Source organism: Notolepis coatsorum (genome assembly GCF_963971535.1).
Source record: "Notolepis coatsorum genome assembly, chromosome: 11".
Lineage (NCBI taxonomy): Eukaryota > Metazoa > Chordata > Actinopteri > Aulopiformes > Paralepididae > Notolepis > Notolepis coatsorum.
Window position 1 is genome coordinate 31,225,895 of NC_140175.1, and position 16,883 is coordinate 31,242,777.

Consider the following 16,883-nt stretch of genomic DNA (forward strand, 5'->3'; position numbering starts at 1 on the left):
GAAGACAAAAGACGATGAAATATGAATTAGAATACATTTTATTTCTATATTTATTTTATAAAAAAAAATTATTAAAAACACACTTCAATTATGTTATAAACAATTAGTTTCAACCAATAAAGCCCTTCCACCATTAAAGCCCTAAATGGCATTTTGATTGTAGCTGAAATCAACCGGCTGAATTGCAAACAAAGAAAATATGAACTCATTACTCAATTAATTTTAAATAAATAAAGGACTGGGCAGCCAAGCTGGCAATCTGATGAGGAAGCAAGTTGACACAGAATGGCAGGAATCGGTCTATGGTCGCGTATAGAGACCGCCAGGGAATGAATGGCCAACAGTTGTGAAACAAGGAACAAGGAGGCAAAGCCATTATGCAGGTCATTATTCTGCCTTTCTGCCACCCAGCTGTCCATCCGTCATATAATTGCTGTACGTATGAAATCAGTCCTTACCCGTCCTCTATCCAGGGACACTCCCTCTGCTGTGGTAGGGTCACCTGATGAATGGAGAACAACACAGCATGAAGGACAAAAGCTTTCAGCTCTCACAATACAGGGCGGAGCAGCGCATTCTGTAATAAATTACTTTAAAATGGAGAAGTACTGTAAAGGCAGGTAACCACAGGGAGGGGGGCGTGGCGTTCATTAGATCCTTGCATTCTCAATGAGGGTAAAGGTGTAGGGATGCTGCTAAGCCATTTCCAGTAGTTTATAGAAATGTTTTGGTGGACAATTGTTATTCAATATAAAGTACAACATTTAAAAAACACAGGGGGGGGATCTTTAAGCAATTCCTATTCAAACACAAAAATGGCTCAATTATTTATAATCTTTGTTTTTATCCTAATAAATAAACAAATTAGGTACAGTTTTATTTGCACCAGTTTTATTTGTGGTGTGGTGTGACATGGTATGGTGTGGTGTGGTGTGGTATGGTATGGGTGGAATGGTGTGGCGTGGTGTGGCATGGTCTGTACCCGCCTCTGTACCAGTCAAATGCATACTAATACAGATTCTTAAAATCTTCTAGTAGTATCTTATTTTCAAAAAAACGTTCAGAAAAGAAGTAAAAGAATCCGTCGACAAGACGTTCTCTTGTTTCCGATCCAACAGAACTTGTTTCAAGAATTTAAGGTCAAGTTGGATTTTATTTGCAGTGCATGAATCTGCAAACTAAAATGGAGTGGTCTTGTGTTAAACAGAAACACATCCACATTAAATTCAACACCAGTTGTGTCATTCTTGTTGTGTCAAATTCACCATATTCACTTCACCGCCACATTGGTGGAGTTCGGCACAACAAGGGGTGTGGATGCCGTTCATGTCAATGTTATCACTTTAAAAATGCCACTTCAAAAAACCAAAATTGATTCATAATCAGAATCACAAACTCATGATTACCCGACTCAAGATTGTCTTTCACTGATGTAGTTTTCGTGTTTTGAAATGTAAATGGAAGTGAATTAGTCATCATGTTGCAGAAACGCTTTCATAGCAATCCAAGAAGAAAGTTGGCGGTTAAGTGTATGAAGCGAATGGCAACAACCTGGCCTATAAACGCTACAGTTTTTAACCGGCTCTAACCGTAGGTGCGTCCGGCGATGGTGCACTTCTTGAAGGCCATGACGTTCTGGGTGAGGGTTCCAGTCTTGTCGGAGAAGATGTACTCGATCTGACCCAGCTGCTCGTTCAGAGTGGTGGTCCGAGCCTGTTTTATTCCAACAATACGTTTAGTCATATTTTACATTGTAGCGGTGCACTGAAAGAAAATAATGAAAATAAATAATAAAAACACCCCCACCTCAATAAGTAAGGAGATGCTTGTATCACTTCTAGGCGAAAGCAGGGGTGTGTATGTGTCTGCAATTTTCTTTATGATATATATATATATACATATATAAAAGCAGGGGAGGGTGTGTATATATGTATACACAAACACATCCTCACCTGCTTTCATGTGTGTGTGTGTGTGTGTGTGTGTGTGTGTGTGTGTGTGTGTGTGTGTGTGTGTGTGTGTGTGATGGTACTTGCCTTGGCCGGGGTGTCTTTCTCTGCGTAGTACATCTGGAGGTCCCAGTTAATGAACTTACTCTGGCCCAGACGAATTACCTCCACACTAAAACACAAGAGAGAGATAATACCAATAGCGTTACAATATGTCTAAAAGAGTTTGCAAGATGCTTCAAAACTAAACGGATGATAATAACAATGAATGCTTCTCTGTACTAACCTCACATAGAGTGATATGGGCACCATGGTGTTGAGAACAATGATGTAGCCCCAGAAGCTGAGGAACCCTCGGTAGGAAGCCTCCTCGTCTTTACCATCATACAGGTACCAGGCCTTAGAACCAATCTCCTCATACCAGAACGAATGGCCTATAGCCAAACCGGCACACACCAGGATCAACATCACAAAGATCTGATGGGAGGGTGGGAGAGTGAGTGAGGGAAGGGGAAGAGAAAGAGGGGGTAGTAAGAGAGGATAGGAGGGAGGAGAGGAAGAGAGACATAAAAAAGGTAAAATAAAGAGCATACATAATGCTAAATAAAGGTCTCATTACGTTATTTAATGAATAAAGTTAAATACATATCAAGTTTAATGAAATAACGCTAAATAAGTGTCACATTTAATGAATAACGTTAAATAAATGTCACAAATGGCGAGGGGTGTGTGACGTTTTCCTCCCCCCGATCCATTCCATTCTCAATATCTTAACGGGTCACTGCACTAGAACCTACAGTGTAAACCATGTAGTTCATCAGCTCATCAATGTTCGTCCTCTTGAATCTGGTCTTCCCTCCGTTACGCATGATTTTGGTGTCGTCACCTACGAAACAATAAAGTTATTTACAACAAAGAAACCAACATGCAAACACTGTCCATCATACACGCAAATATATATATATATTATATTAGTGCTGTCAGGCGATTAAAAAAAATTATCGAATTAATTACAGGATTTGTAATTAATTAATCTAATTAATCACATTTTAATCGCATAACCATTTCATGCCTGATATTCTATATTCTATAATCATATTTCAAATTGGCAGAATTCAGTACTGTATCTACAAAACCTTCCGTTTAATCATCTTCCATCTATTAATTTGCTTAGATTTTTCAGGTCTGGTCAATTTGAGCATGGTGTTATTCACAGTCAAAGATAAAAAAAAAAATTATTGATATTCTCATTTGGTTCATTACAATTTACTCAAGCCTAGTAACAGACACAGTATTTCTGACACTGGGAATACATTCCCTGAGATCCATAGATGTCCCTAGAATCAGATACCAAGAACATGCAAATGGACCATATAAAAAAAACTATGTAAATGTGTATTCTACGTTCTTATGGAATAAATGAGATTAAAAAAATAAATAAAAAAAATAATAATAATAATAATAATTTTTGTAATTCATTTTGAGTTAATTTTCATAACGCGATAATTTGCTGTGTAATTAATTAATCTAATTAACGCGATAAACTGACAGCCCTAATATATATATTGCAGATTAAAGGTAGTACACCACCCAGTGAGTACACCACTAGTTCCCATCCCCAGCTCCATTACCTGCGAAGATGACCAGTGCGTGGGCCTCCTCCGTGTTCCTGATCGTGCAGCCTCGGAGCAGCATGTTATCCAGGTTCAGAGAGTACTGGTCCTTCCTCCAACGCATCGTCCCAATGAACTTATCAAGGCGGTTATTGGGTTCTTCACACTCGATCATGGCTAGAGAGAAAGAGAGGAGAAGACGGCTTTTAAAATAAAGTCCAACCAAACTTCTAGCACAGAGAGAGGGATGACGCGCAACAACGATGACTGGACGGACTCAAACCCACGGCGTTACGATTACATGCTATGTAGCTCGGCGGGCCGCCAGGACTCCCGTTTTAATTATCCAGAACTCAAGACGTGGTCCCTGCGTCCGTTTGTCTCCATTCACGTCTTTCCAATGACTTTGTATGCATTCGCCCCACCGCTGGATTACGTTTTGTGTTGTTTTTCAACGTGCGGCGAGGCTCCTCATCATTTAATAACCACCAGGCAGACAAGAGAGGAAGAGAATGGATAACATGAGAGAAACCCTTATTATCTCTCAGTAGATAACATAAGGACATTTTATTGAAATGGGGTGAAATTGTGTTGTTGTCAACAACTATCAATGACAACTACTTTATTTTAATATGTAGCAGTGATAAAATTTCAACAGTGAACATTTTGCAACGTTCTGGAGCTGTGGTAGACTTTGCATGTTAGATGGGCTTTTGAGCGCAATATTAGGAGCATAGCAGGAGTGTAGAGTTTCATACATCGAAACTCTGCTGTGAAGGTTGAGCCAAAGTTATAATAATTATAATTGAATATACTATAATACACCACTTTGAGCCTGGAACCAGTGCTATATTACAATTATAATATAGTGTTTGTGGCAAACCGGTAAAGAAAAACCTCTTCTGGTCTGTTACACAACACTACATATCTAATTACAAACAGAATTTGATCTAAAATGCTTATCTACTACAGATATTGACTTTGTGCATGAAGTGTTTGAACAGGAACACTGACGAACAGGAGTAACTGAATACACCAGCAGTAATGAAAACGTGAACGTGTCTTTTCCCACACACTTTATTTGTAAAGCACCTTTCATACAAGAATTGCAGCCCAACGTGCTTCACAGCTGTGATGTAGACACAAAATAGAGCAGAACATTTATATTAAAACCTCCTGGAATTTCTTTTCATTAACCATCTGATCAAAAATAGATTTGTTATGCATGCGCAGGTAGTGCCGTGGGTAGTCAGTGTTACAGCACATTAGGAGTACATTACTTGTTACTGTTGTGTGCCGTTTTATTAGAATTTTTCTTTAATAGAAATAAAAGCCATTTACAGTAGTTCATGTTCACATATCAGTGCCCACATTCATTAAAAATAAATAATAATAATAAAACATTATAAACTGAAGGTGTCTGCACAGAGCTATTTTATAGTTCTCTGTGCAGCAGAGTCGCAAGTAGCTCAAGTTTCACTTTCACTTTCAGAATAGATTTAACTTCTCGCCAAGGAGAAAAGGAGGCTCTAGAGATGACACGACAGATTACATTACAGATTACGACCGGGGCTACATCCCATTTAAACCCTGCAGCAGCTCAACATGAGGAGCTCAGAGGACCAGTCCAGACCAGCAACAGTATGTTTGCACAATGCACCAACGGCTGCAGCTATTGATCCGTCAATGAATGGTTCGAAAATTGACAGAAGGCATTACTGACTGTTGGTTTATTTTTTAATTAGAACCCAACGTCAACTCTGTCTGTCCAACAAATGGATACTAGTGATTGAAGATAAATGAGCCGTATAATGTTAAAGATCAAAGTGTTCTACAGATATTGAGCATAATTGTGCAATGTCTGGTGTCACTGGTAACACCGGCACTAGCTCCTCTAGGTGGGGTAGTCTACTGCTCACTGGTCAGGGAAACACATGTACAATGGCATTAGTCCAAGAGCCAGGGTTTCTGTCATCCCGTCATAACGTCCTGTGAAAATAATTCCCTCTTAATTCTGTTTAGTTACCAAGTAATGTACGTCCCCTAAAAGTGTTTGTTTTTGCCACTGAAACAGAAATCACATGTGTGTGTGTGTGTGTATGCGTGCATGTGCATGTGAGCCAGAAAAACAAATAGTGGAAGATGGAGTGTGAGAGAGAGTTTGAAGAGGATTCTATGGAGTAATATTTCCACAAAATGTTTGTTGCAAAACACACTCAAAGACTGTAAACATACTGTGGTAGCGTTACCAAAAAATAAATCTCTCATGCAATTAAATTAATTATTACAAATGGTAACTGTGACTGTTTTGATTGACATGAATCATCAGGTATATAACATTATTGCAATAGGCTCAATAAACACATAATATTTGACCGGAATTTCTCCCATTTGTTTCGGGACATTGAAATCTTCCGGGACATGTGGTTTTTTTCTAGTAGAAACCCTGCCAAGAGCATAATGGCTGAGAGGGGGACGTCCTGGGCCGGCTCAATGAGTACTATGTGATCGCAACATACTCCGTTTGGCCCACGACCTTTATTGCATGTCACACCCCCCCCCCCAAACCCCCTCCTCTCTTAACCCAATATTTCCTGTCACTCAACACAATTTAATAAAGCAGGAGTGCCTTGAAACGTAACTGTATACATGTTGAAAAAATGTATAGTTGAGGAGGTGATTACAGTGCTGAGAGGAGGCGGTCATAATGAGTAAGAAACGGCTATCCTATTTCGGTTCCAATATCAGGATGAGTATATTTACCATCGAAGCGCGCCAACTGGCTCTCCTCCTGCAGCCGCTCGTGGGTCACTTTCAGACCGAACTTGAACTTCAGGTTGGTCTCCCTGAAAACAAACAAGAGTGTCGTCAGGATCCAGTAAGGTTCCTACAGTTCCTCCGTGTGGTTCTGTGAAGCTTCAATGAGGTTCAACACTCGAGTCCAACTGGGGCCTTGTTTTTTTTTTTTTTTTATTATCTTTTTCCCCCTCCTTTTTCCGATTTTTCTCCCATCCCACTGTTAGTCGTTATGCCAATTTCAACTCCCTTCCTGGTTGTTGCGCGCACCCCCCCCCCCCCCCCCCCCCCCCAGCCTGGCAGCGCAGATTCTCACCGGGAGAGTGTAACGTGTGGAAGGTCACACTACCTTTCGCCAGATCCTACCCTCGCTGTGCAGGCGCCCCGACCGAACTGTAGGGGTCGCTGTCCACAACGCCCAGGACCCACCCACGGCTTCCCTCCCCCTAACTCAGCCAAACGAGTTAGTATAGCGATCAGCCCGAGCCAAGGCAATGCTGACTCTCCGGGAGTCGAGACCGCAGACTCTTGCATTGGTGACGAGCACAATCTCCGCTACGCCACCTGACCGCCCAACTGGGGCCTTGTTAAAGTACATAAGAGACCTTTTCACGTCCGGATCTTTGCCAGAACTCCATTCTCTTGCAGGAAAAAAAAGGCGATTAGATATAAAACCAGACGAAGGACAAAAACACTTTGCATTCTATCGTCGTCGGTTGTACTCGACGTTGTGCATCGTTAGGTATGGGATTTACAAATATTGACTTATTCAGAGTGATGCACATTAAATTAAACAAAAGAGGTAAGAGTGTGAAAATGGCATACATGTGTAAATAATATATCACCTTTCTGTCTTGGTGTGCTGCCATGTCTAATGACCTTGGTTTCCATTATTAAATTGGTTCCATTAGTGACCAAAAAAAACAAAGCAGTTGAAAAGACCTTGTTTGCTTTATGAGTGGGTCGCTTCTTAGGATGTATTTCGGTCAGACAGGCACTACCGTTCACCATTACCTATATATCACTTTGTGTTACATCTTATCAAGGAACAATTATTGACAAACCACAAACCACCTATTAATAGTTTAGGTCCACAATCTGGTGTCGTGTATGATGCAACCACCACCACGATAACACGCTGTGGCTTTTTCCATTGTTCAAAACAACCAATAACCTACAACCTAACTAAGATAACAGTGTATCAAAGAGATCAGAATGTTGAAAGTTAGGTTAGGTTCATAGCCAAGCAACGTAACGATGATAGCAATGAGAGGTGTCTCCAAAAGTTCATTGTATATTGGCTGAAAGAAAGGGGATATGTACTTTGTACATCCTCAAATTATTCCAAAAACTGGAACTAGCCAGAGGAAAACCTTACCCCCCCCCCCCTCTCTCTCTCTCTCTCTCCTCACCAACTCTAGCTTCAGGGCCCATCATTGCACTTTATACAGCATGGTTGGCTTGGCATCCCTCACTGTGTTTATGCTACAACACTGGTACATTTTAATTTCTAAGACAATCTTTGTCCAGATGTCCCATGTACTTGAGCCTGAGGTTTTTATTTGTGCATAGCTGCCATAACCTATAACCTTAGATCACACAAATGGTTCCAGGTTAAATTACTGTCCATCTACAGAGGCTTAGGTCCTGGAATGAGCTGCAGGCCAAGAGAGATATAGGATGGTATTACGGTTAGGTGCTGCAGGTAACCGGTAAGTAATCTCCAGTAATGTGAGCCGTCACTAATGTAAGATAGATTGGTCCACTATCTAGTGGTAGGACAGATTGTACCAATGTCTAGAGTTTCGGAGGGGACGAGGAAAGGTGTGGGACAGGAAGTGAGAGGAGGAAGTTTGGGGTTTTGGAGGGGAATAGGAGAGGAGAGGTGACGGACCCTTAACATGAGGAGAGAGGGAAAAGGGAGACTGTGTGGTTGTAATGCTATACGATGGAGTTGCTCAATACAGTCGACGTTCGAAAGAGATATGTCTGATTCTATTTACTACAGCTTTATACTAGCTACTGCTGCGTTGCATTATGAAACATATTATGTGATCATGTATTGTATTGACTAACACATGTCGTCTTAATCTTTGCGATTGTGTTCTGATGCTGCTACTTAACCCCCGTTTCGTAAAAAGAGGTTTTAATCTCAACGTGACTTCCTAGTTAAATAAACATTTACATTTAAAAATAAAACACAGCTGTGAGGTGTCTTACCCATCGAGCTCAGCCGTCTCTACGTAACACAGACTGTTGGGGTTGGAGCTGGATAGGAGCAGAATGTCCGCCTAGAAGAGAAGAGAATAACCAAGGTAAGATGGTCAGGAAATTGACCTGATCTCAAACGCGCCCTCTTTTCTCGGTCCTCCAATCGCAACCGTTGGTTCCCTCGGAAGCAGCAGTTGTGATTGGAGGATGATGAAAAGAAGGCAGGGCTTGAGATAGGCAATTGAGGGCCATGACACAGTACCAGAAAAAGCCAGTCAGGAGTAGAAGAAGCTGACTGCTCCTGAACTCCTATGGTGATGACTGAAGACGTACTGTACAAGTGTTCTACCCAAGTTCAATATTGGTTTACTTAAAAAGTCACCATGAAATGAAAAGGGACTTTTAAGTCTCGTTATATGCCAAAACATTGAAAACAATTGTATGTCCTTGTATCAGAATTTGATTATTTGAAGGCTAACATAATTAAAAACATTATCCAGTAAGCATATCCAAAGCACTTTATAACGTATGCCTCACATCCAGCCATTCACTCACACACCTGCTCATTAGAAGCAATTAGGGGTTAAGTGTCTTGCTCAAGAGAGGAGGAGCCGGAATCGAACCAGGAACCTTCCGATTACCAGATTACCTCTCTACCTCCTGAGCCACTGTCGCCCCATGATCCAATATGTGATCCAATATTTAAAAAAAACAAGTCACTCCCTCAGGGTTCCCACAGACATTGCAAAATTGTATTCACAGACTTTCAAGGACTTATTCAAGGACTTCTTCAAGCACTATTTTTTATTTTAAAATGGCATTTAAAAGGATACAATTCTTTTTTTTTTTTAAACCAATTTCCGACAATTACTAGTTACACGTTAAATAAAAATTAATTATCATGGATGAACAACAAAACTGTCAATGAGAATGGTTGATTTGAATTTCAAGGACTTTTTTTAGCACCTTGTTAAAAATGGGCTGTTTAACACTTTGAATGCCCAGCAGGGGGCGCTCATTTAGTGCTTGAATGCCCACATCCACTCCAATGTTAACGTTAATATCGCCTAATCTATGTTTTAAATGATGGCTGTGTCTAATCTGCCCGTCGCATTATCAATGACCTATTTCCAGTCAACATTGTCGAAGCAGATTGTTTTTTTATCGGTTCATTTCCGTTTCATAGCATTTAGAAAACCCCTTGTTTTCACGAAAAAAAAAGAGGATTCCATGATAATCGCCCCGTACTGTAATATTCTAGAACGTTGTCATTTGTCGGCCTATTTATGAATCGTTTTCAAATAAACGCTAGATTATCGATAGTATATGTGTGCGTGTGCACGCTGGTGCCGCGCGCTGAAAATCGATTCTCTCAGTTCCTGATCGCTCTTAGAGTCAAACAGCCATATCACATAATCACATAAAAGCTTATATCTCCGTGAAAACGGGTCTGATTATCCTAAGACTGGTAACATAGATTCCTTACCTGAGATCAGATGGTATCCAAATGGATTATTCCAATGCCTGATCGCCATTAGAAAAAAATCAATCCTTTTATTGATCCCACGTGTATACTGTAAAAACACATAATCCCCGCTGCTCTGAGGGTCCAGAGTGAAGCTGATAGACGCCGGTTGCATGAGTGCGAAGTAAAATGTGGTCTGGTTTTTTTTTTCTCATTCATTTTCATTGAGTCCAATCCAAAAGGGTGAATTACCATCTGGGAGACGATAGGGGGCGCTTTTTTCACATCTGAGCGCCTGGGGTGGCTGATTTTCCAACGGTAGACTCGGTTGATGAAATATGAATTCAGATCGCTAATAAAAAAAAAAAACTAGAAATTCTCGGGATGGGCATTCAACCCGCGGGGGGTAAACCCGAGAAAACTCGGGTTGGGCAATCAAAGTGTTAAGGAATTCCAGGCCTTGACTTTTTATTTATTTATTTTTTCTCAAGCACTTTAAGCACTTCAAGGACCTTGTGCGAACCCTGCTCCCTGCATTATAATAAAGTATCCATCTCCATGTCCAGCCCAAGCAGCCCGCTTCATTCAGAAACCAATTGTAGAAGCAAAACACGCAGCGATGTCATTACATGGTGACGTTAATCCATGTCTGTGAGAGTGGCCCGTACAGTATATAGAGTACAGTCTTACCGGGATGAAAGAATTTTTCTTCAAGCGAACCACGTCACCCACTTGGATATCCATCCATTTTGACGGTTGAAACCTACAACAGAAAACAGAGGGAATACAATTCATTATGTAGTTATGTATGAAATGGAAAGGTAAATGGACTGCATTTACATAGCGATTTTATCCAAAGCGCTTAACAACTTATCCCTCACATTCACCCACACACTCACAAACAAACATGGCGGAGACATGTAAGGTGCCAACCTACTTGCTCAAGCACACTTCCGACACACTACGGAGAGGAGCCGGGATTGAACCGGGAACCATCAGATTATGGTCTATATTGGTTCCGCCATTACTAAAAAATGTCCTCCTACCTTGCAAGTTTTCCATAATAATGATCAATGTGTTAGCTAAACTCGCTTCTATAGCAGGGCGGGTGCAAGAACACAGCTCCGATACCGTGAGCCGTCTAGCTTATTTGCCCATATTTATTCAAACATATAATATAACTGATCTGCACCTTTGATTACACGGTTTACTTTCTCATACTCAGAGTTAATTATATTGTTTACACCGTTTATTTTGATTGTAATTTGATTACTACCCCCCCCCCCCCTCATGCTGTATGATGGGCGAATTTCCCCAAGGGGATCAATAAAGGAATATCCATCTATAAATTCTGCGTGAGGAGGAATACGATTGGGAGGATGAGAGAAAGGTTCAACTCCAAGTAAGAGGTGTTTAGGAAGTCATTTGAATACTCAAGCTCTCCTGAATGACATCACAGACTCCAATTAATGCACACCGGCCAAGAGTACAGAATGATACAGTATGTGTCTTTTACCTGCCATCCAGAAGGACATCACAGTTCCTGTTGTTGATCTCCTTGTCCATCCTGTGACGAGCCTGGCAGACAGAGAGAGACACAGGGGGGGTGAGGCCGTCTGTCAATCTGTGTCTTATTGTCAATAATTATTACATTTGTTTATCGGACAAGCACCAGTCTGTTTTGAGACACACAAGAGTCACTCACCAGGTCATCCATCAGGTCTTTGATAGCAGTGATTGACAGTACGAGTACCAAAGGCACCAAGGTTGTGTACCAGGGCAGGGTGGTGATCTGTGGAATAATCTGAGGAAGGGGGAGGGGGAATACAAAAAAGATAACTTTTCATGCATTTAACTTTTACATTCATGAGGATTTAAGTTACTTTTCAGGCATTTAACTTTTAGATTCATGAGGATTTAAGTAACTTTTCAGGCATTTAACTTTTACATTCATGAGGATTTAAGTTACTTTTCAGGCATTTCACTTTTACATTCATGAGGATTTGAGCACACTGCTAACTGATCCCGCTGAAGCCAAGGGGAGATTTGTACGAGATATATGTACAGTAGTTGATAGTGTGTCATTTCGTCCATGTGGGTTCAAAGAAAATATTAATCATCAACCTCGTCACTGTAAGTGAAAGTACAGACAGGTGCACACTCTGGGGGAAAAAATAAGTGAAAATCTGATTAAATTTTCCTATTGTCATGTATTTTAGCTGATCAATATTCAACATGGCTAGATGATGATGATGATTACGTGTCACTATGTTAGAATCTTTCTAGCAGTGGGGGCAACATTCCAACAGTGGAGTGCTCCCGGATAGGAATGAAGGTAGCTGTAGAGCACTGGTTCTCAATGTGGGGTCCTTGAGGGGGGGGGGGGGGTTCCAGAGGGTCCCCAGCAAGATGAGGAATAGTTTAAATGACATTGCATTCACTAGTAGCGGTAGCCCGCTGATAGAATGGGCTATAGAAGAGTGTCTATTCTGATCACAGGTTTCTCTTTCTCCAGTGTTATCTCCCAACTAGATCGACATTCCGAGTCATATCAAACAACAAACATCTTCTCAGATGGAAGTCCCTCAGACAAAATCTTCAAATGGTTGTCTGCTGACTAATGTGTATTCATTTGGTGGTCCTTGATACGCAAAGGGGTTGAGAGCTACGGCTGTACAGGAAACACTGGTGAGAACAACCCCATACCGTTATCAATTGTAGATTATGTAGTTTACAAGCTTATATTTCTGTATATACTCTACGTAATCACTGTATGTAGTGTATATCTCTGTGCGCTGTTGATATGCTCTGTTAATATCTGTAGAAAGGTGGTGACTCCTGTAGATATGTCAGAATAGGAATATATATGATACACATTTAATAGCCAAGTACCGGTATGTGTGTTTACAATGTATTTCAACTTTCATTTTATTCTTCTATCGATTGAATTGAATTGAATGAAAATACATAGGGCTAAAAAGAAGAGCTAAAATAGAGCTAAAAGTGGTGAATGGAAGAAAAGAAAAAGAAACAAGTCCAATCGTGATGTTAATTAATTAATTAGTTACAGTCCACAACCCAGCTCCTCCAGTCCATGGCAGTTAGCCCGTCCTGGCCCTGCCTGGTTGTGGAGCCTCAAAGGACTGCCCGAAGCGCTTTGTGGTATGTCGGGGGGGGGGATAAGTCTGTGGCTAAACGTGGAGCGCATTGTGGCAGGGGTTCTCAAGGATAGCATACAGCTTCCTCCTCGTCCTCCCCTCTGCCACCACCTCCAGACTGTCCAGATAGCTTTCTTGACCAGTTTATTGCAATGTAGTGCTAAGGCCTTGTGCTCCATGTAAGGTCTGGTGCTGTATGTAAGGTTTATCGTATCAAGCTGTAGGCCTCAGCATTGATGCCCTGCCGGCGCCTGCAGTCATATTAAAAACAGCAGGCAAATACAATGCAAATCTCTTGAATCCACTTCTGGCACCACCTAGGTCCCTGGCGCCCCTGCACTCTGTCTCTAGTGTCCCTGCACTCTGTCTCTAGTGTCCCTGCACTGTGTCTCTAGTGTCCCTGCACTCTGTCTCTAGTGTCCCTGCACTCTGTCTCTAGTGTCTCTGCACTCTGTCTCTAGTGTCTCTGCACTCTGTCTCTAGTGCAGGACTATGTAAGACATGCTGCTCTTCAGCGGCGACCCCCATTCTGCTGGACACAACCTTTAGGGACACTAGAAAAATGTTGTCCGTATGCCAATTATATTTGTACACTGGTGGACATAGACAATGCTATCTGTTGTCTCTGCTTATTGTTGCTTACTTACTTGATTATCATTAATTATAATAAAATAATAAGATTATTATAATTTGTATCATTATATAATCATCATCATTTATTACCATTATTAGTATCATTATCGCTCATTGTATCTCTTTACCAAATTGTTGCCCATCTCAACACCTAGTCTGGCCATCCTTGTTTGGGGGGGGGGATCTCTCATTGAATTGCGCATTTAAGGTTTCTTCCCTTTTTTTCCTATTAAGGTTTTATTTTGGGGGGGGGGGGGTTGTTGTTCCATTGTGGAGCTGTGAAGTCCATTGAGACATGTCTCATGTGGTTTTGGGGTATACAAATAAAATCAGTGAGCTCATACAGGCTAATCATAGGAGTTTCGATCTTCAAACTATAAAACCCATTTTGGAAGTGGAAAGAAATAAACCTGGGGATCCGGGTTCCGTATAAATGGTGGTAGCCTGGCACCTACACGTTTTCCTGCCTCTGTGCAAATTCTCTAGCTTTGATAGCTGAAGGTGTTTAAAATTGGGACTATTTTAATTTAATATAAAGCCATGCTAGGTTTTTATAGCCCCATCAAAGCCCTGCAATGTAAAAGTAGGCTGCATAACACTGTAGACTAGTATAATTGTTGTTAGTTTACTAAATACCCCAGCACAGTAAAACCCTTGTTTAGAGAAAATGTAGAGACAACGTTTTTAAAAAGGTCACAAGGCTAACGTTCTACCATGTTGATATATGAACCAGTACCTGTAGGATCAGTAGGGCCAGGAAGTAGAGGTTAGCTGATCTCTTAAACTGCTCAATCAGATTTAGGGGGATGAAGGTGACAGCGTTGTACTTGTATGTCTTGATGCCATTCCCCTATGAAGACAGAAGAAAACAGCAAATACACATTAGGTTTCAGACAAATAAGATCACATTTAAACTCAGCAGAAAATACTTGCAAATCTCAGATTTTCCCTCTTTATTCGTTGCCAGTAAATCATTTGTGGTAATTGATCATATTTACAAAAGGAGAAAGAGAAGAACCGGAATTGCAAAGGGCGCATTCTGGAACCATAAAGAGTTATTGAGACGAAACATAAGTTGGAAAACAAAGACCAGGATTTTGGAAACGTATGTTATGTCAGTCTTATGTTCAGTGTTATGTTCAGTTGCTATCGCATGCACTTATCTGTGTTTCACTACACACATGAGTGCATGCTTACCAACTGTTCGCCTGTTTTACTGCAACACTACTATCACCGACATCTAAGAAGGGAGATCCCCCCTTGAATGGCCCTTCTAAGGTTTCTCTCCTCCACATTGCCTGTGGTGCATTCTTTCCTATTACTAGGTTTTAGTGAGTTTTTCCTTTCCTTCGTGTGGGGTATGTCTGGGAGTGTTGCATTTATTTAGCATTTATTTAAAAAAATTTGGACTTTATGGTGTTCTTGTTTTGTTCTTGACTTATTGTGATGTTTCTTCTTGACTTGTTTAAAGAAGACGTGTCCGGCCCATGGGGACATTAACATGTTGTTGGGCCTTACAAATAAATTTGATTTGATTTGATTTTTCATACGGAGCAGAAGCATGGACGCTGAATGAAGAGGCAAAGAGGATGATACTCTTTTGAAATGTGGACGCTGAGGAAGATGATGAAGATAACATGGAAGGATAAGATCAAGAATGAGGAGGTACTGAGAAGAGCGGGTATGCAAGGAGGAGGACAGCTGCTGGAGAGGTTGAAAAAGAGAAAGATGGAGTTGTGCGGGCATGTTCTGAGAGGATCCAGCGGGGAGATGTTCAAGAAGGTGGTAATGGGGAAGGTGGATGGAAAGAGAGGAAGTGGAAGACCAAGAAGAGGCTGGGTAGACGACATCTGTGATTTGAGCGGAGTGAGAGGCGGAGTCACGGAGTTGGAGAGAAGAAGTGGGGACAGAATGGGTTGGAGAGTGATAGGCAACCTTCGGAACGAAGAAGCCACCTGATGATGATGAAAGAATGATATTTACAGTACAATACAGTGAGGAGTAGTGTACATGTTTCCTTTGTCCTTAATCTGACATTATTATACACAGCAGTGAGGGACAGGAAAGATGGAAAATTATTGTTTTATCATCATTTCTATAACTAAGCTATTTCTTGTGCTGATGTGGGTTAATTTCAAGAGTGGTAAAGAAAATGTTAATATTGAATTTGGCATCAATTACCATGGAGAGCTTTGAAGCATTTTGGTCAGTACTACATATTACCATCTGGGTCATACGTTTAAAAACAAAATTAAATCAACTTCCTTCCAGCCAGGCCTAAAGGTGTTCCCTAGCCATGGTGACTTGTTTTTTCAACCAGACCTAAAGGTGTTCCCTAGCCATGGTGACTTGTTTTTCCAACCAGGCCTAAAGGTGTTCCCTAGCCAAGGTGACTTGTTTTTCCAGCCAGGCCTAAAGGTGTTTCCTAGCCATGGTGACTTGTTTTTCCAGCCAGGCCTAAAGGTGTTTCCTAGCCAAGGTGACTTGTTTTTCCAGCCAGGCCTAAAGGTGTTCCCTAGCCAAGGTGACTTGTTTTTCCAGCCAGGCCTAAAGGTGTTTCCTAGCCATGGTGACTTGTTTTTCCAGCCAGGCCTAAAGATGTTTCCTAGCCACGGTTATTTGTTTTTCAAGCCAGGCATAAAGATGTTCCTTAGCCAAGGTGACTTGTTTCTCCAGCCAGGCTTAAAGATGTTTCCTAGCCAAGGTGACTTGTTTCTCCAGCCAGGCCTAAAGATGTTCCCTAGCCAAGGTGACTTGTTTCTCCAGCCAGGCTTAAAGATGTTTCCTAGCCAAGGTGACTTGTTTCTCCAGCCAGGCTTAAAGATGTTTCCTAGCCAAGGTGACTTGTTTTTCCAGCCAGGCCTAAAGATGTTTCCTAGCCAAGGTGTGGCCAGGTGCATTCTCCACGTGGCAAACTGCTGCTGGTTAAAGGGCAAACCTGGTTGTCTTCCTCCATACACATTACACACACAAACTTAGACAATCACGCGTACACAATCGCACATGCACACAAACGCATCAAGTGGAACTTTCCACCATGAAGACTCAATATTTACAA

At 41.3% G+C, this 16,883-nt stretch overlaps 1 protein-coding gene across 1 annotated transcript in view; it reads right to left on the bottom strand.

Moving 5' to 3' along the window:
• atp8b1 (ATPase phospholipid transporting 8B1) overlaps window positions 1-16,883 on the bottom strand; it is a 66,320-nt gene that overhangs the window by 18,916 nt on the left and 30,521 nt on the right. The window contains exons 5-16 of the mRNA XM_084325117.1: window positions 14,562-14,675; window positions 11,740-11,838; window positions 11,551-11,612; window positions 10,725-10,797; window positions 8,579-8,649; window positions 6,326-6,408; window positions 3,581-3,739; window positions 2,747-2,835; window positions 2,236-2,426; window positions 2,037-2,121; window positions 1,590-1,713; window positions 459-502 (exon numbers count right to left, since the gene is read on the bottom strand). Of these exons, the coding sequence (XP_084181243.1) occupies window positions 459-502; window positions 1,590-1,713; window positions 2,037-2,121; window positions 2,236-2,426; window positions 2,747-2,835; window positions 3,581-3,739; window positions 6,326-6,408; window positions 8,579-8,649; window positions 10,725-10,797; window positions 11,551-11,612; window positions 11,740-11,838; window positions 14,562-14,675 (1,194 nt within the window). The remainder of the gene's footprint in view (window positions 1-458; window positions 503-1,589; window positions 1,714-2,036; window positions 2,122-2,235; window positions 2,427-2,746; window positions 2,836-3,580; window positions 3,740-6,325; window positions 6,409-8,578; window positions 8,650-10,724; window positions 10,798-11,550; window positions 11,613-11,739; window positions 11,839-14,561; window positions 14,676-16,883) is intronic.